The following is a 27,101-nucleotide window of genomic DNA, read 5'->3' as shown; positions in this document are numbered from 1 at the left end:
TTTCAAACTGAAGCATTTTTAACAACTTTAAACATTTTAGTATTTTAAATCTAAACACTTTTAAATCTTTTAATCATTTTATTAAATGTTTAACACAAATCAAACATTTTAATATCCTGAAATTAAATACTTCTGTTTTAAATTTAATGGCATTTCTTTCTATCCAATTTATAAGTAGAATTGCGCGTGCCAAAGTCCCATAGAATTTAATATCTTTATCATAGGATAAATTTTAACTCTCTGAATAAACAGCGAGATTAATGTATCGCCTTCGTTTTTATTGGAAGATTTATGTATTTCGTTGCCGTGACGTAATGATCCTAATGAAAATAAATCGCTAAAATTGTTGAATTTGGTAAAATAATGTTTAATATATTTTTCATACTTATGTAATAGTGAAAAATATTATAAAATCTAACGATATTTATTAAAAATTATGTAAAAAGAAATGTAAAAAGAGAATAATGCAGAGTATAATATTTATGCAGATTAACCAAAATTGTACACTAGAATATACTGGAAATATACTGAAACACAATGAATCCTAAATGCAGACAATGAAAATGTTGGAAAAGTAATGAAACAAACTAAGCAATAATATAATAATAATAATCATAAGAGTATATGTGAAAACAATTAATTAACTTCATTCGGTCATAAATCTTCCGAATTCATCTTTCAGATTGTGCTGATATTTCTTGTAATTATTGTAATTTCAAACAATATCAAATTAAATTTCTAGTTAAGTTTTTTTACTTAAATATTTGCAAGTTAATTGTAATATAAATGTCTTCTGTATAAGCCATTGAATTTATCCGCCCAAATATTCGTGGGGACGAAAGAGCACAGTGTGGATGCTAAATTTAAATCTCAGAGAATCGTGGGAGGAAGACTGCGTTTGTTTCGATCTCTGTCCCTCTACGAACTCACGCAACGTCGTGGCCATGTAAACAAACGATACATACATGTATGTATGTATGTATGTACATAGAAAATAGAATATCGCGTATACAATCATACAATTGTAGAATGATCGTACCTTGATTCTGTGATGTATAATTTCTAATGGTGCGATTTTCATTTATGCTTTATAAAGATTATAATCTTTTTATTATCCTTTTATAATCTTTTTTGAAGATTATAATCTTTAAGCTATCGGGAAATAAATTCGGCTCGTAAAAAAATGCCGATTTCTCTTTCATTATTAGCGTATTTTTTATTTCCTTGTAAATGGATTTTCGGTATAAAAAAAGATAACGACGAATTATTTAAACCGATGGTTAATACAATGTGTAATACAGATATATTAAAAATGTATATATATTTCTATTAAAATAATTAATCGTATTATAAAAAATGACTAATTCTTTACCTGTCCTAGTGTTATTATTTTAGGTTAGGTTGACCGAAGAGGCGAGTGTCGCGCGCAAAAACCAGATGAGTCGTAATAATTAAGAAAAATAGTGTATGTGTGTATATATTGTGTATCAAAAGAAATGAATACTTATATTAAAGAATGTTATATTGAAAAAAATTATGTGTACTTGTTCTAGCAAGAACGGAACGAGAATTGGTAAGATTTGATAAAAGTTGAGGTTATGTGTAGCCAGTTGTAAAACGAACGGACATTATTTGAAGAGGAATAGCAACAGTCGAATATTGTTTATTAAAGAGAAAAGAAAACAATTTGAACGCTTTATATTGGTAAATTTGTGAAAGAAACATGGATGCTGATTTTGAGGAACTTTCGCACGACGTAAACTTAATTGAGAGATTGAAGCAGTTCAGCGAAGCGGCCTTTAAAATCCAAGATATGGTGGAGCTGGCCAACAATCCGTCGCTGTTCGATAAATTTTCTAACACAGATAAAATTAAATATAATTTGTTGCTGTCCTACAGTCTCAATAGTTTGTTCTGGATGTACTTGAGGGCCGAAGGTACACAAGCATTATAATTTTTGAGACAAAAGTTAAACAGCTAATTTGCAATTTATTTGATTGATTTATTATCTTCTTCTAGTTTTAAAACTTAGAAAAAGAAAGCAAGTTAAACTGTTCTTTGAAATTAAGTTACATTGGCGCAAACTGACTTTATTAAATTATAATAAATTATAGGGATTGACCCATCAAACCACCGAATCAGATCAGAGAATGAGAGATTGAAGAAAGCAATGGTACGAGCGAAACAGATCAGTGATAAAAATACACTTATGCCACGTGTCAACAAAGGTGCTGCTAAGAGATTTGTGAGAAATAGTTTATGGGAATTGGATTGTTCCAAAGCAAAGAAGCACAAGACCACCGAGAAGAAAATTGAGAAATCGGAAGAATCACCACCTATATGAATTCCATTATGTACATTACGTATTAATGTAAAATATAAATTTTATGTATTTCCTATGTGTACGCGTTTACTATTCTACTCAAATGACATTACATATTGCTGTAATTGATATTTAATTAATAATATAATTGTCTATTAAAGAGGCAAAATTCATTCATCTATGTTACAACATTTAAATGATTAATTTAATAGTATCTTTTAACGTAAGTGTAACAAGAACCTATGACATAGCATGGCTTGTATTACTAGTTTAATGTATTATTGATACCTTTCGATTTTTAATTATCTGACAAATACATATTTTTCCACTTAAAAAATTTAAAAATTAAGACGTGACGTTACATTATTATTATTTTCTGTTGAGAATGTTGCATTAATTAAATTTGAATTTTATTATCGCCAGTGATTTTAAGGGAAAAAAGTATGGAAATTTTTTAAGAGAAAAATGCAAGGATCTAGTATTTTCATCAATTTATAGTATATTATAGTAATTTTTTAAAAATATATTTTATTGTTTCTCTATAATAATGGCGAATAAAAAGAAATAGTAAATATAACCATTATTTACAGTTGCCAAGTTGAGAGATTTTCGTTCAAATTTGAGTTTTGCTATTAAGGGATTTATTAGGACGCCCAATTCTACAAATTACTTTAATCCGAGTTTAACTAACAATATCCATTAGATATTAGAAGAATCTATATATTTTATATAAAATAATCGGATCGAAAAGTTAATGGAAGAAATTTTGAGCAAGGAAAATACAGTGATCTACAGCAATTTTTAAAATTAATTTACAATATATTATAAATTATTACCATAAGTATTAACAATTTGACTGTTACAATACTTACAATACTGTTTCAGCTGTTACAGCGGACAAGGAATAAAACCAAATGAAACGGAATAAAACGTCGGTGGGAAAAATGCAGAAAGTGCCGCGCTCGTGTGGCCGCCATTGCTGCCAATCGGCGCGCGTCTCCTTTACCGCCTGCCGCTGCGAGCGGAGCGGAGCGACGCGAGCTCCGCGCGGAGCAGAGCGGGAGTCGCGCGAGCGAGCGAGCGCGAGTCACACGAGTTTCTGTTTCGCATCGATCACCGTCGGCGCGATATGGCAGCCCAGTGGATCCGTACAGCAGTAAGTAAAGAGGCACAACCGAGCCCGCAACCGCCTGCGAAATAATCCGAGGGAATTACTCAGTCACCTATCCGCCTCCTCCTAGCCCCGAGCAAGGTTAGAGAACTCCTCGCGGATATCCCATCCGATCGCACCAGCTTCCTCCGTCTCTCCTCGTCCTCGCATCTCTTACGTCTATTACGCCTCTTACGCATTACCCTCTATATCTCGCTCCCTCTCTTCCCGCACGTCCACCACTTTGGTCACCTATCGTTCCTCCGCGATGCACAGTTGCTTAATGCTTCTAATTCCGTCCCCGTTTTCCCATCTTGGCGGCCATCCTCTCCCCCTTCGCCTTGGGAAATTGCCGGATATTTCAATCGGCGTAATTTCGACGAGTCGAGTTTCGACCATTGTATTTTCCCCGTCGTCGGAATCCTTTATCCGGATTCTCGATCGTGTCTTTCTTTCTCCCTCTCTTTAAAAAAGAGTGCGTCGATGATGCTAACAGATCTCCACGAGGAGGATCGCCGGTGCGCGGCTCTACAGCAGCAAGGTGCACAAATGCACCCTCATACCCGGGGACGGCATCGGGCCCGAGATCTCCGCCGCCGTGCAGAAGATCTTCGACGCCGCCAAGGTGAGATACACTTACCGGGTTGTTGCACATCGGGTCCGGAAAGGTTTAGAATTCGAGTTTTCCTCAACGGCTCCCTTGAATGCTTATTCTGCGAACAGCACTTGCAACTCTTTTCTACGGTTAGATCTAACATTTCTTTATAGTTAAATCGCACGTTTCGAGTTTCGCACGCGTTTCACGGATCATTTCTTATGTGCTGGAATACTTAGCGTATAGAAAGAGCTTAGGGGGATGCTGGCGATCTCTTATAGTTTTACCGACCGAATCCACAGTAAACATCGACGTATCTCTGATCAGATAAAGTTATCTCTTATGTTGATGCTACTAGCGCATTTCCGAGAACACGGTATTGTTTTGTGTTATCCTGAATGGCGACTGTGCTTTGTGTCATACGTGCAAAGTATAAAACTTTTTATACATATAAATGTCAGAGAATGTCGATAATAAAACTGTAATTTTGCAATAAATTTTTTAATTGTTTTTTGTATGAAATTGTTGGCTTCATCTTGCGTTGGCTTTGCTTTATTGTTTATTTTAATTGTGGAAAAAAATTATTTTCTATGGAATCAACAAAAAGATTGTTTTGTGTGAGAAAAAGTATCGCGTTTAATCGGTAAAACAGATCTGTCGCCAGTCTCCTCTAAGTAAAATGACGAATCAATCGATTATTCTCTAACTATAAAAAAATAATAAAATTATATAAAGAATTCTACTTATCTCTGATTTTTAAATTTTATTGAAAGATTACGTGTAATGGCATCATTGTTTAAATATTTTTAAAACACATGACTATACAATATATTTCGAAAACGATCGACCTACATTTGTATACATTTTTTTTAGATACTAAAAACTAATATTTGACATAGGATTTTTTTTTATGCTCAGTTTTCTGTCGCAGCCAAAAACGTAAAATTTATATGATGAAAAACTACTATGTTGACTTTGACTCGCTGTCAGTTTGTTTAAACACAATATTTCGAAAAACTACGTCAAACACGTAGAGCTACGTTTCAATTTTACATAGCTTGTGTCATTTTATTTTTCGATGAGTCATGTGAGAATGGCAGTGGTCACTGTAAATGTCTTTTCTAAAAACATGATTTAGAAAAACTTAAAGAACAGTGGTTTTATTTTATATTATTTTTAAATAAAATTATAAAAAATAGAATATATTAAAAAAAGGAATAGTCTTTATAATGAAGTAAACGTGACTTCTTTATCTCTTAATTTTTCCATAAAAACTCACAAAGTTGAGTCCCGTTTGGATTTGTTTAGTTTTATATCCTTAAGATTTTTATTTGGTCATGGAAAGAATTCTCTACTGTCTGGAAATACGGAGAAGTCGGGAAATTTAAAATTTATTTTTTATGACAACCTTAATTAGCGTTTTGGCTAATGCGATAAGATCGTGACCGATTTCTTACATCTGCCACAGCTGCGTTTGTAGAATAATAGTAAATAAATTCCTGACAAAGTGTCTTTTAACTTGTTCCAACATCAGCTTATCAATCTTAACATTAAAGCATTTATTTCAATTATATTTCTGTACGAGTTAATCTAATTGTAAGCTAATTGAATGTAGCTTTCAGTAAATTATTACCGAATATCTTTATTATAGATGTAACCTGAATTAATTTTGTCTTGTTGTAACTAAAATATTTAGAATGATAATTTATGTTATGTATATTATTTATTTCTCTTTGAAGTTCTAAAGTTAGGACAGGGAATCTTTTTTGTCGATTAAAAACATCTTTCCTCATCACCCAATTAGCTTACGATAATCAGAAAGTTTAACTTGCGTAATACGATTACTCAATTCGTAATATCTTTTAACGGTGGTCACGCCGCTTGATATTTTTAACTGAACGTGTTATTTATATTATTGTTAATTATATGTATTTTTACTTTAATCAAGTTTTTTCAACAAACTTTTTTCAATGGTTCTGAAAAAAAAAACAGGTACCAATAGAATGGGAAACAGTTGACGTAACGCCAGTGAAGGGTCCAGATGGCAAATTTGGTATACCACAAGCAGCCATCGATTCTGTCAATAGGAATAAAATCGGTCTCAAGGGACCTTTAATGACTCCGATTGGGAAAGGGCACAGGTCTCTCAATCTCGCGCTCAGAAAGTAAGCATCTCAAGGAATCTACGTGCGTTCAAACTAATTAAGTTAATTCCGCGAATTACGCGAGTATATATCGGCAAAATTTGTAGAAATACAGCGTAGTTGTAGCCGAAGCAATGCACGCATGCTTACGTAATCGTAATGCCGTGTAATTAGCGCGGGTGACTACTACAAATACATCATACGTCGCTTCGCTCACGAAATAGAATACATACACACGTTTGACTTATCTACTTGCAAATATTTGCAGGGAATTCAACTTGTATGCCAATGTGCGACCATGCCGATCCCTGGAGGGGTACAAAACACTGTACGATAACGTCGACGTCGTTACCATTAGAGAAAATACGGAAGGTGAATATTCGGGTATAGAGCACGAGATCGTTGAAGGCGTTGTACAGTCTATTAAATTGATCACGGAGGAGGCCTCTCGTAGGGTAGCAGAATTTGCTTTTCAATATGCCACAGACAATAATAGGAAAAAGGTATAAAATGTTGCGCAAATTGCATCAAAAACCATGGCAGATGTTCAATGAATTATATTGACTAAAAATCTGCCTGTAGGTTACTGCTGTACATAAAGCGAATATCATGAGGATGTCGGACGGCTTGTTCTTGAGGTGTTGTCGAGAAGCCGCACAAAAGTTTCCAGGCGTTAAGTTTGAGGAGAGGTACTTGGACACAGTTTGCCTGAACATGGTGCAAGATCCGAGTCAATATGACGTGCTCGTCATGCCTAACTTGTACGGTGATATTTTATCTGACATGTGCGCCGGACTCGTCGGAGGTCTCGGTCTGACACCAAGTGGAAACATTGGTTTGAACGGAGCTTTGTTCGAATCGGTATGATTGTTACAAACGCGCACGAATAAATTTTGTATTATATTTTACTGTACATATATTAATACGTAGTCCACACCATACTGAGCAAAGACGCTTTAATAAACATAAATCGATTGTTTCCGAAATTTAAATAATTTTGTACATTAGTATCACGATTGATTTATTGACTTCTATGTCACGTTCAGATGAATATAGTTTACGTTCACTGTAATATAGATAGAAATCTCTGAAAAACTCAGTATGGTGCATATTATTTATCATACAAATGTTAAATTTTTTAACACACACACACATATATATATATATATATATATATATATATAATATATTAATTTTATCTTAATTTCGTTTTAATATAAAAAAGGCTGGTAAATTTAATTATTATACAGGTACATGGAACGGCACCCGATATTGCTGGCCAAGATAAGGCGAATCCTACGGCGTTATTGCTCTCCGCAGTGATGATGCTAAAACATATGGGCCTTATCAATCACGCAAAAATCATTGAACACTCTGCTTACGACACTATTAAAGAAGCCAAGTATTTGACTGGTGACTTAGGCGGCACTGCAAAGTGCAGCGAGTATACCAATGAAATTTGTAAGAAAGTCGCTGCGCAAACCAAATAAAGGACATTTTATTAGCTGAAATTTAAACTGCCATATACTCGTAGAATACGCGTGTCCGTTTTGCTTCGCGATGAGGGGACCGCTATTTTCTACCGTCTGGTTATATCGCACGCAGTTTCATGTGTGCGTCCGCATTGCAAATCCGCGATTGGTTCGATCAACGGATTGTGTATCGTTGACTATTTTCTCAGTCATCTATTCTGTATGAATATGTAGATTTTTTTCTCTTTCTAGATATTTTCTCTTGATTTAATTCTTGCGTAAAATTCGTATCAAACTGCGCATTGGAGATTGAGAATTGCAATTGAAGATTGAAATTTAATCTATCAAATAAGTTTAATTTGTTTTATTGTTAAAACGCGCAAGAAAAAGATTCATAATTTATAAATATATATAATTAAAAATGTTTATGTTTTCTTTCTTGTATAATCTTTGTTCGTATATATAAAAAAATTAGAAAAATTATATATTGTTATATAATAATGTATAACATTGTTTATATATATAATTACATATGTAGAAAATTGTATAATGCCATTGCAACTTTACCTTTTATAAAAAGAAACAAACTTTTTTCTTTTTTTTTCTATGTATATGGACAGAAATTGTACAAGAGAAAGAAAATATGTATGGTCACATTTTATGAACAAAATTCTGTATATTTATACATAAATTTTGTTCTGGTTGAATTCTCTTCATTTCGTAATCCTCAATTTCCAATGCGTAGTGTAATACAGGCTTAATTTGACCAGATTTTCATGATTCGTCAAATTACGCAGCGGCATTTAGTTTTATTTCATTCGTAAAACGCACCATCGTTTCTATCCACTGCATCTACCGAGCACGCTTCTGTATATAACCAACAATGATATACTTATCACTTGTTCGAAGAAAAGGATAGAGATTGTAAAGGTAGCCATGTAAATTATGTAGGAATGCTGTACTATAATTTTAAATAAAATTGTTATGCGAGACGTATGTCTCGATACGTATTCTTAGTCTAGTTAGACTAGGAATAGTTGAAAGCCTCGTGCAGTATTACGAAAAAATAAAAATTTACGCAATTGACAACTATTTTATTTTAAATAAATTATTTCGATCCTTATAAATTTTTTCTAGAAATTATTGTTAAAAATTCTTTTGCAAAGTTGCTGATTGTGGAGAGATATTTATACGTTTTTAATTTGCACACATTTTCTTTTAATATCATATAAATGTAGAAAATTAACACTTATCAATAAAAACTATTCCCAAGTAGCAAACTGACGTCAAATATGGTCTTAAAGACGTTTTAATGACGTTTGAAACGTCAAGAAGACGTCATTAAAACGATATTTGATGTCACCTTGCTACTTGGGTTATTATCAAATAACTCTAATCAAAATTAATTTCTTATAGTTTGTGATCACATAAATTAAAGAAAAAAAATGAAATTAAAATATTTTTTGCGTTTTATTTCATTTTTCTAAGAAATAAGATGTGAGGGAACATTTTTATTTGGGGATTTGAATTCAGCGTGTCAGAAATTGTAAAAAAAAACACTTATTCTGATTGGAGTTACTTGGCCAACATTTCTTTTTTTATCGACCAGTGTAATTTTCACAGAAAATAATCACGAGGGAAGACGACGATATCTACTGAAGAGTCTTCTCCGATCGTTCTTTACACCAACATTAGGAAGAAGAGGTGTATCGCTTCTTTTCTCCCCTCGCAGTTACGTTATAGCACTCATCCGGTGAGCACTTGATAACTTCCCCCCTACCCCCGCCCTCGTTCTCCGGACGACGGAACGGTACGGTGAGCGTCGTTCAGGAAAACTCTCAAGTATGAGAAAAGTTGCCGGCTATATTTCACTACGGTAGGGCTGGAAACGGCGAAGGAAAAGGACGCGAGACGGGCAAGGAGGGGAGGCCGAGTGTCATCTTCGCCGCTCGTTAATTCCTTCTGTGATTTATCGCGATCCACCGAGTGAGTAATGACTAACTTCTCCGTTCAAAAATTCAGATATTAGATTCTCCTTCGAACGAAGACATCGCGTCGCGCTTTCGTTGCGTTTTTCAATGGTATAATATATTCGTGTTACGCTCTCTGAGAAGGAAATCTCATTATAATTGCACGTATTGATAAATCGCGACGAAGCATTTAATAAGACCGATTTGGCCTAAAATTTTAACCATTGTTTTGCTCTCTATGTAGTACTTTAATAAAACTGCACAGAGAGAATTTCTTTAGATTTAATAAAATTTATTCAAAACAAGGAAATATATTTTTTGGAATAGTCGAACAAAATTATTTGAAGAGGCAAATAATTATTTGAATATTTATTAATAATATTGTTTGATTCAATGTGAATCAATATCTTTCTAATCAAATTAAAGAGTGTTTTGTATAATATTATACTGTTTGAATAAAATAAATAAAATCAGTAAATCTAAAAACAAATGGAGAAAAAATATTCAAAGAAATTGTTTTCTTTGTGTAGTTTTTTAACTGACAAAAATAGTGGGTTAATAGAAAATCTCTTAGACAAAAATCACGATATTTTTTATTTAAAGAATTTACCATTTCCTTAAAAATATATAAAGAAAACAAGATTTAAGCTTAAGATTCTCAAAGGATTTTTGCCTTCTGTGAAATACTTGTGATGATTATCAATGTATGTTTTGAAAATTATGGTCCACGTTGACAGTTCATCCATTATTTATAATAAATCTACATAACAAAATATAAATTAAAGTACAATGTATTTAATAAAGAAAACCCCTTGCTCTCTTTTATTCATTATTTACTTTCTTCTTTAAAAAATTCCCGGAGAACAGCTATTTTTAGACCTTTCGACCTGCTATCTCGCTTTAAAAGAAGAAAAGTAAATAGAGTAATCGCTCTCTCTTCTTAGCGGCAGAAAACCGATGTTTTTTCCTGTGTGCAGAAACGTGTAATGACGCATATCGCCGACGTGCTATCGATCCTCAAACTACACGACGGTATGACATTAAACGCGTTTTAAATCCTGCAAAACACACACTCGATATCGCCACGGAATTGATAAACCCTCGTCGCATTACATCTATACGCTCTCTTGTCTGCACGATGTAACGGCAAATGCTAACGAGTATGCACGGAGAGGAGGCTGTGCAAGAAGCGCGATGTGCATAGGCCGCGGCGGGGGTAGTTGCACAAAGGTCCGACACCCCCGGCCAAGTGCGGAAAGCGCGGCGGCGGTGGCGCATGCATATTCAACGGGGGCACGCGAGGCACACGAAAACGAGAGACGTGTATATGTACGTTACACGCGTGCGTGCGTGTGTAGGTGTGCCCGTCGTAGTCATAGGAATAATAAAAATTCGAGGGTTGAAATTATTTAGATTTATGCCCGCTCTCTTGTCGTCGTGCCGTCGCGCCGGTGACGAGGCGCGATTCGATTCCGGGGAACAAATTTCATGCATTATTCAGAACCCGGGTCCCGAACGATGCAACCACCCCCCCCCCCTCCCTTCGTTTCCCCGTTGCAATGATAGCGAACCTCCCGAGGAAAAAAAAGTCATTTTTTAATCTCTCCTCGCGCCCCAATAACGCGCGGCTGCGCTACGCCGTTTGACCCTTTAAGGAACGGAGGACACGTGCGAAACATCCCGGAGGGGAAACGTATAGGTTTCCTCGCCCCGGGATTTAAGAGACGTTCGAGAATTCCGTCCTCGACGTCGATACATTAGAAAGCGATCGCTCTCTATTCAAAATGATTGATGTTATCACCTGTTGAAGTTTCCCCTTTTTTTTTTATCGTACTCCGTACGAACGTGCGGTCTTCTTTAGCTAGAATTGTTTGATATTTCTCTAGCACTGTGTTTGCCGATTTCTCTATAAAATTATCTAGACGAAGAAATTGCCTTTTCTCATATGTAACCGGAAAAAAATCTTTATATAAAAAAAGAACTAATTTTATTGATCGGTTCGTAAAATTAGATTTGCTCCGATATAATTAGATCTTTGATATTAAATTTTATCTATTTTGATATAACTTTTTTCACAGGCAGATTATTAGAATGCATATTCTCTCTATCTTTATCTAGAAAAATTGTCTTTTTGAAATTGTCTAAATTAATGTGAATGACAATGAGAGTAAGTATTGTTTTTAGCTTCAAATTAGCTTAAAGAGAAAATGATAAGGAACACAGATTATGCACTCATTGTCAGAAAAATGATCTTGCAACTGCAACAAAAATTATGTGTGTAAAAATTAGCTAAAATAGATAAATAATTAGCAATTACTGTGATATGTATATGTATTGCACTTAATCAATCTAGCTGATAAAAGCAGAATTTTCAAATTCTATACGTGACAGCCCAAATTCTAGCAGATACAAAAACTAGCGATACATTGGGTTGTGATATCAAGAAATCTGTCTATATTAGCAAAAAATTTTTTGGAGTGTACCGATCAAAAAATAATGCAATGTAAAAGTTGCTTCAAAATTATAACTAATTCGGAAACATTTACAAGGAACTGTGTCAATTATTATAATGTGAGTTAAATATTTCCTCCATATTTTTCAACTTTGATTTTCATTTGTATATTGATCCAAATTGAAAGAGAAACATTTTCTTTGTCGGATTAAATTGTTTGAAAAACTTTTGCGCTTTTAAGAAAAAGATTGATAAATATAAAACTATAAATCTATCACTTTCATATCCTAAATTGTTTTGCTCAACAAATGTTATCTTCAAGTTATCTAAATAAAACGATATATAATTTCATCTCGATAAATTTGCAGTTAAATTACCTTATCTGAGACACGTTTACGTGTCATTTATTTCGTCTAGGTAATTTTAAGTTGCCTCGGTGCAACAGTGTGTTCTGTCGCTTGAAACTGTTTACCACATAGAGCTGGCGAGTGTCATCGGCGCGAACGGAAACATTTTAATCCCGCCCGCGCAAGAACGTCACGCGTGTTTAATTAATTGTTTCTACTCTCGACGACGCAATAATCGCCTTATCCGCGGATTAGCGAGCATGCAGCATCTGTCAGCATGTATGCTCCGGAAACTTTCGTTCCATTATCTTCGCGGATCCTTTGCGCGTCGCTTCTTCGAGTCGAGAAAATTGCTTCGAGTATTCGGACACGATGAACGTTATCCTCCACGTGATTGCCGTCGTCTCCGTCGCGACCTGCGTCAACGGTAGAGTTTATTACCTGGAGAATCTAGACGGTACGCGAAACAACGACGCAATCTATCCGATCGTGGAGCAGCAAGCTTCTCGCGACCTGGACCTGGCCTTCTCCGCGGGAGATCCCCTCGAAAACGAGAACGTCCTACCTCCAACCAGAAAGGTAAACTAATATACATGAATGACTTCAAATGACATTTTAATGAAGTGTTATTGATGTCATTTAACGTCATCACATTTGCGGAGACGTTTAAGAGCTGAAAGCTATTCTACACTGAAAAAAAAAATTTACCAGATTGAAATAAATATTTTTTCAAATATTACCAAGCAGAAGTTTTGTAAAAAATAAATATTTATTTCAAATAAGATAATATTTTCTATAATTTAGAAAATTTATAATCTATTTTATAAATTATAGGAAATATTATCTTATTAAAAAAAATACTTATTTTAACTTTAATTAAACTATTAAAAAAAATATTCATTTCAATCTAGTAAATTTTTTTCAGTGTATTTGAAACTACTAAAAGAGTAAGTACACAATCACTGCATCAGTCAATGAACAAATCAGAAGTAGAACCATATAATGAACAAAATAAAACAATTTAATAGATGACGATCCCAATTATAGTGCATGCCCTGATTATGGATAAAATTAGTAAAATTAAATATTTCACGGATATACATGTATTAATAAAATCGCAGAATTTTTTTTACATTTTTTTAATATTTTTGTAATTATTGTAATATAAAATTACTTTCTCAATTATTGCTGATAGGAAGAAAAGCATAAAGCTACCATTAATAATCTCTCTAATAAGCTTGCTATCTCTTTAATAATTTCTTCAAAATGTGATACTCTTAGTAGGTTGTATTTAAAACATTAAACATATAATAATGTACATTAAAGATATAAATTAATAAGTACACATTAATATACATTTAATTACATCGACCCATAATTGGAACCGTCACCTGATAATTAAATTTTCAAGTAATAAAATAATGCTTTTACTCTATAAAAAATTTATATAAAAATTAAAGAATATTATTTAATTTGCAACTTATTATTTTGAATTTTTATTTTAATATATTTCTTAAACAATTATTTTTATCAATGATTGTTTAAGTACAGTGATCCTACAAAAATCATGAAATATATTTTATATTCGTCTTTATATTTCTTTGTAATAAGAATGCCATTTTTTGTTTAAATACGAATTAAATTGTTGAAACTTTTAATTAACATATCATTATTAAATATTAAATATTAATATATTGATAATATCAAAAGATTTCTATATTATAGGAATAAAACCGGTTATGACAGTTATTTTAAATATAATTTAAAAAAAATTATTAATATATAATTTGTATTTGAATCACTTCAAAATTTTCAAATTATAGACATTCAAGTCTGACTCGATTCGATTCGTATTCGAATAGTTCGCATATCCCTAGCATTTATCTGACGAGTGAGTTTGACAGTCCTATGTTGATTCGATCAGGTATACACTCTCGTCGCACCGGAAAAACCGTACGTTGAGCTTGGCAGAGACTTGGATCGACCGGTCGCATACTACAGATTGACCGAGCCGGCCGCCACCGTCAGAAGGGGTGGCAGCCTCGACGACGTCGTTCTCGTTCCGCAAGGAGGTCGGAAATTGATGAAGCTGATGAACGGCAACAATAAGGGCGAAGTGATCTTGGAACTTCGCGTCATAGCTAATCACGACGGCGCATAATTCGCGCGCGCGTTATTAAAGTTAAACTTCCATTGATTTTGCGAGGGAGAGGTGCGAGCGCCCGCGCCGCCGGTGAAACAAACCCTTATTATACAGGTTAAATCGCAGTTGCTTTTATTTTACGTTCAACTTACAATAACGAGTACTTTCTATCGATACATATAGATACATCGGGATGCTGTAATAATATTTACAGTGCATATCACATGTCGACAATTCGCATCGTCCATTTCACTACGACGAGATTTGTAACGCGACCCCCTAAGTTCTCGCCCCTCAAAGAAAAAGAAAAGGGATCCGTTCTAGACGTGCGTCGTAAATATATATTTGGAAAACGTAAAGGCGCGATAAAGTTTTAGGAACAACTTCAATAAATAATGATAAATCTCTGTTGGAGATTCGTAGAAGCGTTTACAAAAAAAAAAAGCATTTATAAAGCGTCGCGATCGTATGGAGATGAATCCCACACCCTGCGCGCGTACGAAACGAGCGTCAGTCTTGTTGCACGGTCTGACGAGTCCCACACCCTTGCGCCTGAGGTAAACTTACATTTTACGGCGGAGGAATATTATCGCGAGTACGGTGAGTGCTTCGGAGCTGTTACACGAGATAAAGAGAGAGAGAGAGAGAGAGAGAGAGAGAGAGAGAGAGAGAGAGAGAGAGAGAAAGAGAATGCGAATAACAACACTACGGCTATTTTATTTAGATTAAAGGTGGAAGGCCCGTCCGGCGCGCATCTCTTTGCGAATCGCAATTTAAACGTTACATGTAAGTTATTCCGCTACTTGCGACGTCTGCTCTGCGGTCGACGGGTCGTCCTTCGGCTCCTTCACGTAGTCCACCACTAATTCGAGACCGATCAGGGCCCGTAGGTCCTTTTTCTCCTCCTCGGGACTCGTCGCCGTGCTGCCAGTGTCCTCTGCCTTCGCTACGTCCTCGCCAGCTTGAAAGAAAAATCATCACGATCTTACGATTGTTTTATTACGCGGGTATTAGAAGGAAAAGTTACAGATTAAAAAATCATTTTCCTAAGTCGTCTAAATAATTACGAAGGGCGTTGAAACATGATGAGCGGTGCTACAAAGATTTTCACATTCTTGCAAACTAACTCTAATGTTAGTTTCAAATCTGTATGCAGCTAAATTTTCAGACACTTTGACAAAACCTTTTTTTCACCGTGCACACAAAGAAAATTTTTTCTCTTAAAATTCAACCTTAAAATCACGATAAAGTAAAAGAATAGAAAGAATTTCATTATATTTTTGACTGTTTTATATTAAATATTGTTTGAGTAATTTTTATTAAAACTTAACCAAATGTTTTGTAATTAAAATTTTACTAAATTCTGGTATAAAATGATAGTAAAATTCTTTAAAAGTTCACATTGTCCCACGATTTTAAATGTTAAAATTCTCTTATGTGGGCGTGCCTCTTAAAAATAGAGAAAGTAAAATAAAAAGACTGTTTTTTCTGAATTTCAATCACCAACAGAGACAACGGTATTTTTATACTGAAAATATTTTGAAACGTTTCGTGTTCAAGAGAAATACGCTAATCCCGATTTTAATAGAATTCGCACAGAAAGATGGAGACAAACAGCGACAGTACACAATAGGAAATATTTTGTATTTAAAAGCAGTCCTTGTTAAAATTTTTGCGTTGAATTTTTAATATCCAAGTGTCAATTTAACATAATGTAATTGTGTTATTAAAATATTTTGTGCTAAATTAAAATTTAAAATAATACAATTTATTGGCAAATAAACAAATAACATAAAAATAATGTAGCTTCAAAACGTTAAGCCTCCAAGATAAATAAATAAATTAATAAAATGTACGTGTCGACATATGTATTATATATATTAATTTTACTAAAGAAGAAATATACTTGCACAAATTTATTTCTAAATTGCATTGATGCTGTACATTTTCTGTGTTAATTTTGTACCCAATGTTCGTATTACTATCTGACATATACATCTTGTTAAATTAACACAAAAATTGGAGAGGATCACAATGGAACATGCAATACACGTTAAACACAACGTATCAAATTTGCCAACTGTCTAATACGGAATGAGAAAAAAAAAGATAAGAAATATCACGGTACATTCCTACCTTGCTGCGTATCCTTCGAGTTCTCCTCGTTCTCCATCGACGCGTTCTCCACCTTCATCCGCAGTATCTCCTGGTACGTCTTCATAAGGTGCTTCAGGATGTAGTTGGTGCCATGGATATTCTCCGTCTCCGGCGTGCTCCTCGACGTCGTCGCCTCGTCGCGGGTGAGATTCAATGGCCGATTATTACCACCGCACTCCTTGGACTGCGGCACGCTGAAGGCCGAGCAGTGCTTGCTCTTGAAGGATAGCTGGCGCTCGCTCGCGTGCTTGCGGTCCCAGATGTGGCCGGAGACGCGTAGGTCTATGAAGAAGTGAAGCGGATCGATGCCGGGGTAGGTCTGCGGCATCGGATACGGCGGGTACCAGAGGGGCCCGGGTAGAAATTCCGCCGGGTTCGACACGCCGCCGGGCAGGGCGAAGCCCTTCACGCCCTGCAGCACGCTCGCCTCGCATCCCCGGCCGGGCATGCTGCCGGCGTGCAAAAAGGGGCCCGCCCGCGAGAAGTCCAGCTTCTTCTGATCCGACGACAGCTGCAGAGGCGCGGACACCTCCTGGCCGCCGCCGGACGCGGTGCTCTTCGAGCGGTCCAGTTGCTGTTGCTGCTGCTGCTGCTGCTGCGGATCCTCCGGTTTGATCTTCCGCGCCGTTTCCCCGCCGCCGGGGAAAACGTTCTCCGGCGGCTGAGCCTGCTCGAAGTGCCGCGGCCGCTCGTCGAAGAAGCTCTTGCCGTGCTGCTGCCGCGGGAAGCTGCACTCGCTCTTGTTCTCGTCGATGGGCTTGAGAATATCACCGCCGAAACCGGGCGGCTTCTGATCGAATATCGTCGCGCCAGTTTTGCTCTCCATCGCGGCGTCGAGGTAGGAGACGTCGCTCGCACGTTTGCCGCCATCGTTCTCCAGCCGGGACGTCTCCGTGGGTACCTGAGGCGGCTGCTGCTGTTGTTGCTGCTGCGCCGTGGAGTGATAGTACTTGTCGGGGTGATAATGATGATGGTGATGATGATGCGGCCGTTCCTTCGTCGTGAGCTCCAGCGGCCTGTCGCGGGCGTCTCGCCAGGATCGCTTGCGGCGTCGCGGCGCGTTTGCTGTGCCGCCGACGCCGCCGCCGCCGCCACCACCGCCGCCGCCACCGCCATTGCCAGCCGACGATGCCTCCGCCTTGGCCTGCACGAAGGAGCGCAGCATCTCGCTGAAGAAGAAGCTGTGAGGCGTCAGCGGCACGTTGTACAGATACGGAGGAGTGGCCGCCAGCAGTCGAGAGACGAGATCACCGCCCGACAGGGAGGCCGGCGTCTTCAGAGTCGACGGGTCGCCCGTGGTCGTCGTCATTTTGCTGTTTGACGAAACAAATAGAATATTCTTGGGATTCGTAACTTTACGTTTTCTCAGATTCGTCATCCCGATGGCGACCACCGATTTAACTTTTAATATTCTTGATTGAAGTGCTAATTGTAAGATTTGAAATATATTTTGAACAAATTTGATTGAATTGAAATGAATTTATAATATATCTGCGGATATATGACTATAAAATATTTAAAATAAGTGTTATTTATTTTATTCAAGTAATATTTACGGTATGTATTTTTCCGTGTGCATACAGAAGTTTAGTTTAAGTAGACATTAAAAATAAGAGAGTGTATTTTAAGATTATTATCACACTAAGAAGAAAATGTTATTAATTTGACTAAATTTTTCAACTCAATTAAATTTCTTTACTTCATTTTTTATTCATTTAACTTAAATACATAAAATATTTGGATTTTAAATCAAATCTTCATATATTTGACTAAAGTACATAAATATTCGAATTAAACAAATTTAATTGAGCTGAAAAATTTAGTCAAATTAACAACTTATTTTTCTTAGTGCAAAGAAATATACTTCGTACTAGAGATAACCATTAATTTTTTTCAAAAAGAAAATTTCATTTTGCTATCACAAATACAGACCGAACAAATCTACGGTGGATATTTATAATATAAATATATATAATATAATAGAACGTAATTAAATTCTATCAACAAACTTTGCAATTGTGTCTGTCACTGTTGCCGACTCTATTGATTTTAACTTTAATTCTCCTTAGGGAAAAAGGGGTTTTGATAAAGTGTAAAAATATAACTGGATACAAATCTGAAAATAATTATGTAGGACACTCAAGCTGGTTGCTAGAATATCGAAACTTTTGCGGCAGTGCTCGAGTGTTCTTCATAATTATTTCGATGCTCCAACAAAGTTACTTTCGATCTGTATCCAGCTAAATATTTAGCAAAACATTTATTTTGTGTATAATTTCTCTTCTTCCTCAGTTTTATTTAATTATCTCTGCGAAGATATTATCGATATTCCTATCAAGTTACAAGGGATGAATCAAGACGCCTTAACGGATTCACATTTCATTTCTTCCGTGAGCGATCGTGAATATTCTGCAAACGACGCGGAGTAACGCCGGATCTGACGACGTAAATGTAATGAGTGTGTACGAGGCACGTACAAGGCGCGACTCGCCGATGTGGGAGTGAGTCCCACTATTGTCTTCTGAAATTAATTGAATAGCTCCCGGCCTTAAGTCTAAGACCAAGAAGGAACGGGATCTATAGACGGCGGGACGGGATGAACCAGCCCGGATATCGCGTCGTCCATTAAGGAATACTAATTTCTGTCAAGTACACGTTCGCTTTCGCCCGAGCGTGAGAAATTTCCGCGAAGCTATCGGGGAAATTTCTCCCCCGTAGGTTCGAAGTAGCGCGGACATTTCAATTGACGTCGGTACCCGCCGGTCGTTCTTTCCGCAAACTTGAAATCTTCTTGCACCACTGTACGAATGTATTAAGGAAGAATTTGTTATTTCGCGCCGTTGCGCCATCGTATCATCGCACGCGGAAAAATATCGTTTTCGTGCAAAGTAAAGCGATCGCTCAATTTTTAATTTTACTTTCTCGAAAGAATTAATGATTTATATCTTTTGCAAAGTACATTTTCTTGATAATAATCTTAAAATACACCCGTTATTTATGTTTTAGAAAAGTAAGGTTTACTTAAAATAAACTGTGTGCACACAGAAAAAGACATACTATAAACTACTTGAAGTAAATGTTAGTTATTTCAAATATTTTATGTTTACATCTACAAATCTATTGTAAATTCTAAACGCCAGATTCATTCAAAAGATATTTTGAATCCTAGTAGTTTAATACATCACTCAAAAGAATATCAAGTTAAAATTAATATTCTGACCTTTTCTCGATAAAATTTTTATAAATATTCTTTGAAAGAGTTCATTTTCCGAGTATATAACATGAAATTTTCTAAAATTTCCGACAAGTACGTTTCGAGACAATTAGAAAAATCCAAAAAATATTCTTTTTTAGAGACAACCGTTACTTGCTAAGAGAAAAAAGGTAAATTAAGCCATCGCTTTTCGATATGTCTTTGTTATACAAATTGTAGCTACATTCCGTTGATTTTTACAGAAGAAAACTTACGCTTACACGAGCGACAGAAGATAAATTGTCTTTTGAAACGCGAAAACCTTGAGGAGAAATTCGGCTTCTCGATTTTATGTTTCTAGACGACGATAATGCGAATCGCGACAAATGATCTCTTGTGGCGCAACATGACCATAGTTACTGAAGAAATTCTTCTTCGTACCAGGGAACATGATTGCTGAAAAAGATTTCAATGCGGAGAGACCAAAGAGCAGCGGGGCGTGGAAAGCAGAGAGCGAAAGAGCGAGATGAGATCTGTATCCTCTCGTACACACACACACACACAGAGAGAGAGAGAGAGAGAGAGAGAGAGGGCTCGCGCATTGTTTCGGTCCATTGTTTCCCAAACAAACGGCGTCCACGTTGTTTCGTCAGAAGATATTATGTTCAGCCAGACAGGCAGGACGAACGGGAAATGGACTGCTGTCAGTTTTACTCTTCGTGATAAATACCCGTTGCCGCCGCCGCCGCCACGGCCGACGCCGCCATAATTCCGCCCGTCCGTATTGCACGAATGCAACGTTTGAAGTTGCAATGACAAGACTGTGCGTTACTTTTTACGTATCAAAAAATTTTCCCCTTCAAAAATTGACTCCACGAATCTCGTACATGGAGTGAAAAGTCACTCAAGAAATCGAAAAGTCCAATTTTTACCCTTTTAGAGCGAAAGAGAATAAAGTATAAATAATTAATGATTAAAAAATATGTAATATTTATAACTATAATTGCATAGTAAAATAATTATAGTCAAGAATATCATTTTTATAGTAACTACAATATTACAATAAATATTAGTAATAATAAGCATATAGTGATGCCAACAACGGAAAATTTACACTATAAATTATATAGTTTTAAAACATACCATTTTTATTACTAATATTATAATAGTCATTGTAAAAATTATATTTCTGACTATAAACTATTTTACTGTGCAATTACAGTCACTAATACGACACACTTTTCCACGCGTAATCAAAAATGCAAAGATACCGATTCTCTAAAACGTTCGCTCATCTTCCCGAAGGGAGATGAGATCGCATCGCGCTCTCTTCGGCGCGACTCACGACTTTACCGGAGGACGATTACGCGAGAGGGAGGAGGAAATCCGCGAGAGGAGATCTCTCGCGGCGGCGACGATTTTTTCCCTTCGCGTGGGGAGAGGAGGACCCGTTTAAGGGACAATGGTGTGCCGGCTGGAGAGCTATTCCAAAGATCGTAAAGGGACTTTACGGGACGGGCGTTATATTATTATTCCGCTCAAGGCGAGGCGAGGCGACGCGGTGCGCGGTGTCCGCCCCGACGTCGACGTCGACGTCGCGCGTCGTCACTCACCGGCGACCGGCGACGGTGAGAGACGACGATCTCGGTTTCACGCGCGGCCCGCGCGGCGGGAGGGAGAGAGAAGAGGCCGGTTTACGATTCATAAGACAACTCGGCGGATTGAATTAAGCTCGCGCGCTGCTGCCGGCAGCTGCCAGTCGTCCCGTCCGCCAGCGGGCGGACGGGCGGGCGGGCGGCGCGAATCTGCATAATCCCGTTCGCGTCGACGATTCTAATTGGCGGATTGTTTCAATCTCTGTCGCTGCGAATATTTGCATTCGCGCTGCTCTACCTCCCTCGGCCCTCGGTGGCCGTGCCACCCCTCGTTCCGCGCCCGTCCGCCCGCCCGTCCTACTACCCTTCGCCCTCTCGCCGCGGCGGCAACCCTCTCGGAAACTCTGATCTCTCGCGCCCGTCTTTCTCTCCTACTCCTCGTCTTCTGCTTCTTTCTACCCCTGTAACCTCCTTTCGGCATTCACTCTTTACCGTCGCTCTATCTCCATCTCGAGACGCGAAACGTGGTATATGTCAAGTAATAAACCGCACACACACGCACGCACGCACGCACGCACGCCCCCTCTTATTTGCGATTCTTAGCCAACTTGATAATGTATTTCTCTCCTTTCGCTCGTTTCATTATTCGTGTGCCACCCACATGGAAGATTCACGCGGGCTGTCTGTCACTTTGATCGACGTGATTACTTTATATCGTTTTCCTTTTTTTTTTTTATAATGTCTCTACGGCATTTATATGTTACGTATGTGCGCGTAGAATTTAATTGAAATCTCGCATTGTCCATTTCTATTTCCAAGGGATCGTCGGTAGCGCGTATTTCGTATTTTCCTCCTCGCTTCGAGAGGTGCGGTATTTCCTATAAAATTGTAAAAGAAACATTTTGATACAATTGCCGTTGTCCTATTTGCGCGGTAGCCGGTTTCATTTCACGTTGTTGAATATCATGACAGACGTGCGTTTCCTCCGCCCTCAAGGCAACTCTCGACGCTCTTTCTCTCTCTCGCTCTCTCTCTCTCTCTTTCTCGCCAACCATTTTCATGTATTTTTTTTTGCAGTTACCTTGTCCAAAAATATTGTTTGAAGGTATTTTGAAAATATTTCTTGTTGTACGCGTATTTTACCGCTGGCCCAAAGATGTCACCAAAAATATCGAAGAAACTGTTACTTTGGAGTTGGCGAATCCAGCATCCGTAATCGAAATCAAAATATATAAATATATTATAAAAGATTTGTAATGTATACAGAGAATTCTCTCTTTGAATTATCGTCAAAGTTATGGTGGTCGTCAGATCACATGGACTTTAAGGAATTTTACTGCACTTTCGAGTAAAATTTTGAAAAATTTAACCAAATTATTCTATAATAGTTTAGTTATATATATAAATTTTATTAAGATTATAGCAAAATATATTCTTTAAAGTCGACATTGATTTTGAGGGTAAATTCTAAATAGAGAATTCTCTTTATACATATGTAAATATAAAGAAATAGATTTACGTCGCTTTAAAAATAAGTAGTTAGTCCAATTAATTGAATCGTACAATAACGTCTAAATCTAAAGCAAGTAAAAAAATCTCGTTTCTTTTTTTACACCGATCACGCTTCACAGTTAACTCCTCTAATTTCTCTTCGAGAAAAGATGCGCGATTCTTTTATACCATTTCACATAAATATTTTTATAGCTGGACTATATAGCTCTTGCAGCGATCTTCCGTCTCTGCTCTCTGCATAGAGAGAGAAAAAGCTGTCGGTCGCAGCGAAATCTCGGCTTTTTTACGGTTGAACTCTCCGCGTAATTCAAACGTCCTATTCTCCATGTCACACGAAGGAACGCGCTCGCCGAATGGTATTTCGGAGATCTTGCGCCCCCAAGAAATAAGATAATATAATCGTCTGACACCCGTACGATCTGCCGTCACGTTAAATGGATTTTACACCTTGACACTTTGCTATTATTATCATTCGACAATATATATTCAGCAATCTTTAACAAATTTTCTCAAAATTAGAATGCAAAAAGCTCTAGAGCTGTATCTACATGCTATTGCTTTGGACATCGAAGTCCAAAAGAAGTTGGGAAAATATTTCGAAGAAAGACGATATATTATAAAATTGTTTAATAAAACTTAGAGGAAGATCACCAACATTCTTGTAGATCTTCTAAAACAGCATTCCTTTATTTCTCGGAAACTAAACACTTGCTTGAATAATTAAGAAAATAAAAGTCCTTAGTTTATACATTTATAATTTTTTTCAATATTAAATCTATTAAAAATAAATTTAATTCTTATATAGTCACCCTACATTTTGCAGAACAGCATAAGATATTTGTATTAATCAACGTAAAAGACTTCTAGGAATTTTTGTAGATATCAACTTATAAAAGAAAAAAAGAAAATGTAGCCTGGAGTCAATTTTTCAGACGTTCACGAAAATTGACATAATTATTAATATTATTAAATTATTACATAATTATTAATTATTATGAAACATGAAATAATATTGTAACTTTACACCATCTGATAAAAGACACTTTTTAGTTAACATTTGTTTTTTAAAGTTTTATTTTCAGTTTTTGTTGAAGAAATAATATCAAAAAATAAAGCAGTGTGTCAGTTGGCGACCATCCCCTATTAAATATCATTTAATTACCTAGTAATTAAATCAAAGATCAAGTCTCTTCGCGAATCGTGAGAACTGACGAAGATGAAGACCGCGGCAACGTTACATGGGAGATTGAAACCTCTATCGTCGTAGACGCCAACAAAAGAATACAGTGTCGCGCGAAAATTATTGCGACCCTTACGCAATAATAATCATATTAATTGCGTTATACATCTTGTTCGCGAAAAGAAAACAACGCGTCTGCGGAATCAATTCGATCGTTTCGGTTATCTATCATGTCGCATATGTCGATATGTATGGCAGATGTTTAACAAGGAGGCAACATGGAACAGCCGGTCAAGCGGTACAATCGCAGCATCGTTAGACGATGCATACGCGGCGCGTAATAGATGTAATAACAGAAAATCGCTCTCCGCAAAGGAGACAGAGACGGAAAAGAAAGAAAGTCTACGTTGGAAGGAAAGAACGCGTTGCCTGAAAATTATATAAAGTAAATTTGAATGTCAATGCGACGACAGATCGGAATAAATTAATTTCCCGGAAATCCCGACTCCGAACGGGGTCGCGCCGAAGAAACCTCTTCTTCTTTGAACAAAATCGTCGGTTCGCGCGCGATCTTCGCCACGGAAGACGGGAAGACAAATGGTGTCGCCCTCCAGTTCTCACGCGGAGAAGATTTCTCGTCCGATTCCTGGCGATTCTTCTTCTTCTTTTTTTTTCTTTCGCGCGCGAGTTCTCGATGCGAGACGACACGCGGCGAGAGGGTTAATTTCGCACTAACCTGGTATACTTGCGAGCGGCGGGGATTTCCTCGAAGTTGGCGCCGAACTACGGTCCACCAATCGGGATCGGGGATGACAAGGGGATCTATGGATCCCCGGGGTCGTCCGAAGATATGCGGCACGGGGTCCGACGCGTGCCGCTGGCCGTGGCGGCAAATGAGATAATAATCGGAGGACTCAGTCACTCGTCGTCGACGGCTGCGTGGCAGTCGGGACGGTTGTTCGGCGATGCGGTGCGGCGGCGGCGGCGGCGGCGGCAGCGGTGACGGCGGCGGTGGGGGCTGTACTTCATCCCTTGACGACCGTCGGCGACGAGGGTGCGAGAGAGTAACGGGGAGCGCGCGGCTGCCTGCCTGCCTGCCTGCCTGCCTGCCTGCGGAAGAGCGCGCACGAGGGAGGCAGAGGACGAGCACGAGCGCGAGGGGGTGGAGGGTAGCGCGGAGAAAGAGGAGGAGGAGGAGGAGGAGGAGGGCTAGGAGGCGGGAGGGTGGTGGTTTTTGAGATGATCCGGCCAATCTGCGCATCATTTCCCCGCGATGCACCCCCCCGCGCCGGCCGCCGTCGCGCGCGTAGCGGCAAACCGGCGCGGATTCCGCGCCACCGCAAGCAGCGTGGAAGCCCTGTTGAATGCCACATTTCGAGGCAAAGACGAAGTGGGAGCGGGAGAGGGGGCCCGCGGGGTTGGAAGCGAGGGAGGGATCGCGGCGCGAAGAATGGAAACGGGAGAGGAAGATAGAGTGACAGATAGAGAAAGAGTAGCGCAACGAGAAAGAGCGAGAGAATGGCGAGAGGAGAGAGGGGGACGGCACTAAAAAGCGAAGAGAGAAGAGAGTAACCGAGCCGAGGGGGAGGAGAGAAAGGGAGAGAGAGAGAGAGAGAGGCGCCGGCTTCTGCCTCTGGGGGTGGAAAAAAAAAGGTGGAAAACAGATATAGACGAGGAGGAATCTTTCTCCCCGGGGGCGCGCGACCGCCCGCCACCGTTCCTCCGCTTCTCGCCGCTCCACAGCGCGGCGTGTCTCTTCGACGAAGGGTACGTACATATCCGATATACGCACATATACGTGTTTACACGTCGCCGCGAAGGGATCGGAGATCGGGCATGCCACCGTCTCTCGTCTAAAGCCGGATGGAATTGAAAAACTCGCGTTTACGCGTCATACGGCTCGCCACGAGTCCTCTCCCTCGCGACTCGCCGCTCCATAAAGTATAAACAATGAGAGTGCCAGAACTCCATTTTGCAAGTAGGATAAGATTGTCCCTGACCGGCGCTCCTTTGCATTTGTATACGACAATCCTCCGAAGAGCAGGACCCTCTTTTTTTCTCTTAAATCTTAATCGTGAAACGCTACTCATCTTTTCCTGATAATAATACTGCTTTGGAAATTTATCGGCATAATTAAAAATTCTTTACGTCTTTTTATTTGGCGCTTTTACACTTTCAAGAATTTTTCTCACTTAGGTTTTTCTCATTTAAATTGCAAGGTGTTAAAATAACTAAAAGCTAACGCTATATTGTAAAATAAAGACTTATTAAATATTATTTTAAACTTTCAAAATTTTGTTGACAAAAACTAAACTGTACTAAACATAAGTCTGGGTAAAAATTCAAGTCGCGACCGGCACTCTAGGGTTAATTTATTATAAGGAATAATTTATCAATCATCTCACATCCGATTTAATTCTTCATCGTCAGCGAGCCCGGGGGGAAAAAGTCATTCGTTGTATGAATAACTTTTTGCAAGACAAGGCGTATCGTTCGCAAATTAGACTAGACTGGTTTAATGTTTCTTATGATACAGCAGGATAAAGCGAGGATATTCTAAAAAGGAAGATCAACCCCTCGCGCACGAATATCGACCGTTCCAAATTTCGATAATAATATCGATCGCGATCAAAGTCATCAGGCTGGAATTTACATGTTAAAGAATGTCAAGATTTTTTCTCAGTATTTTACAGAGAGCTCTTTTGGAATCAGAAATTCATGAGCGACGCTACTCTTCGATAGGAGAATATGAGTGAATGTAACATTCGTCGACTCCATCAAATTCGCTAATGATAGAAGTACAAGCACAGTGCTGTTCATTAATTGAGTTTTTTTTTTAGTGTTGCTGGTATAGAAATAGTCAATTAA

At 37.9% G+C, this 27,101-nt stretch overlaps 4 protein-coding genes across 7 annotated transcripts; 3 read left to right on the top strand and 1 right to left on the bottom strand.

The window, feature by feature from the left end:
- The first annotated feature begins 70 nt into the window (after nucleotides 1–70).
- On the top strand, nucleotides 71–2,500 carry LOC105832610 (nuclear nucleic acid-binding protein C1D). Of its 4 annotated transcripts, none has more exons than XM_012673725.3 (3): nucleotides 71–1,465; nucleotides 1,558–1,937; nucleotides 2,115–2,500. In XM_012673725.3, the coding sequence occupies exons 2-3, from the start codon at nucleotides 1,724–1,726 to the stop codon at nucleotides 2,342–2,344; spliced, it is 444 nt and encodes a 147-aa protein (XP_012529179.1). In that variant the 5' UTR covers nucleotides 71–1,465; nucleotides 1,558–1,723; the 3' UTR covers nucleotides 2,345–2,500. The 4 variants fall into 4 exon arrangements, with proteins under 4 accessions (XP_012529179.1, XP_012529177.1, XP_028047813.1 ...); XM_012673723.3 differs by having other exon boundaries at nucleotides 1,554–1,937; XM_028192012.2 differs by having other exon boundaries at nucleotides 71–1,469.
- An 833-nt stretch (nucleotides 2,501–3,333) lies between these two features.
- On the top strand, nucleotides 3,334–7,723 carry LOC105832608 (probable isocitrate dehydrogenase [NAD] subunit alpha, mitochondrial). The gene is made up of 6 exons (XM_012673722.3): nucleotides 3,334–3,479; nucleotides 3,970–4,098; nucleotides 6,061–6,233; nucleotides 6,481–6,715; nucleotides 6,795–7,073; nucleotides 7,463–7,723. The coding sequence occupies exons 1-6, from the start codon at nucleotides 3,453–3,455 to the stop codon at nucleotides 7,700–7,702; spliced, it is 1,083 nt and encodes a 360-aa protein (XP_012529176.2). The 5' UTR covers nucleotides 3,334–3,452; the 3' UTR covers nucleotides 7,703–7,723.
- Nucleotides 7,724–8,257: 534 nt separating this feature from the next.
- On the top strand, nucleotides 8,258–15,040 carry LOC105832611. Its single transcript, XM_012673726.3, has 2 exons — nucleotides 8,258–13,032; nucleotides 14,378–15,040. The coding sequence occupies exons 1-2, from the start codon at nucleotides 12,826–12,828 to the stop codon at nucleotides 14,612–14,614; spliced, it is 444 nt and encodes a 147-aa protein (XP_012529180.1). The 5' UTR covers nucleotides 8,258–12,825; the 3' UTR covers nucleotides 14,615–15,040.
- On the bottom strand, nucleotides 14,708–25,739 carry LOC105832602. The gene is made up of 3 exons (XM_036293681.1): nucleotides 24,970–25,739; nucleotides 16,733–18,066; nucleotides 14,708–15,557 (listed from the first exon to the last, which is right to left on the bottom strand). The coding sequence occupies exons 2-3, from the start codon at nucleotides 18,060–18,062 to the stop codon at nucleotides 15,388–15,390; spliced, it is 1,500 nt and encodes a 499-aa protein (XP_036149574.1). The 5' UTR covers nucleotides 18,063–18,066; nucleotides 24,970–25,739; the 3' UTR covers nucleotides 14,708–15,387.
- Between the last annotated feature and the right edge of the window lie 1,362 nt (nucleotides 25,740–27,101).

The sequence above is a fragment of the Monomorium pharaonis genome, chromosome 11 (assembly GCF_013373865.1).
Source record: "Monomorium pharaonis isolate MP-MQ-018 chromosome 11, ASM1337386v2, whole genome shotgun sequence".
In the NCBI taxonomy this organism is placed as follows: domain Eukaryota; kingdom Metazoa; phylum Arthropoda; class Insecta; order Hymenoptera; family Formicidae; genus Monomorium; species Monomorium pharaonis.
This window is presented reverse-complemented; position numbering and strand designations above follow the sequence as displayed.

Excerpts from the sequence above, each read along its gene's own strand:
- LOC105832610 (XM_012673725.3), top strand. The coding sequence starts at position 1,724 with ATGGATGCTGATTTTGAGGAACTTTCGCACGACGTAAACTTAATTGAG. Across the intron at positions 1,938-2,114 it reads GATGTACTTGAGGGCCGAAG|GGATTGACCCATCAAACCAC; the intron begins GTACACAAGCAT and ends AATAAATTATAG.
- LOC105832608 (XM_012673722.3), top strand. The coding sequence starts at position 3,453 with ATGGCAGCCCAGTGGATCCGTACAGCA. Across the intron at positions 3,480-3,969 it reads CCCAGTGGATCCGTACAGCA|ATCTCCACGAGGAGGATCGC; the intron begins GTAAGTAAAGAG and ends TGATGCTAACAG. Across the intron at positions 6,716-6,794 it reads CAGACAATAATAGGAAAAAG|GTTACTGCTGTACATAAAGC; the intron begins GTATAAAATGTT and ends ATCTGCCTGTAG.
- LOC105832611 (XM_012673726.3), top strand. The coding sequence starts at position 12,826 with ATGAACGTTATCCTCCACGTGATTGCCGTCGTCTCCGTCGCGACCTGC. Across the intron at positions 13,033-14,377 it reads TCCTACCTCCAACCAGAAAG|GTATACACTCTCGTCGCACC; the intron begins GTAAACTAATAT and ends TGATTCGATCAG.
- LOC105832602 (XM_036293681.1), bottom strand. The coding sequence starts at position 18,062 with ATGACGACGACCACGGGCGACCCGTCGACTCTGAAGACGCCGGCCTCC. Across the intron at positions 15,558-16,732 it reads CTCGAAGGATACGCAGCAAG|CTGGCGAGGACGTAGCGAAG; the intron begins GTAGGAATGTAC and ends TTTTCTTTCAAG.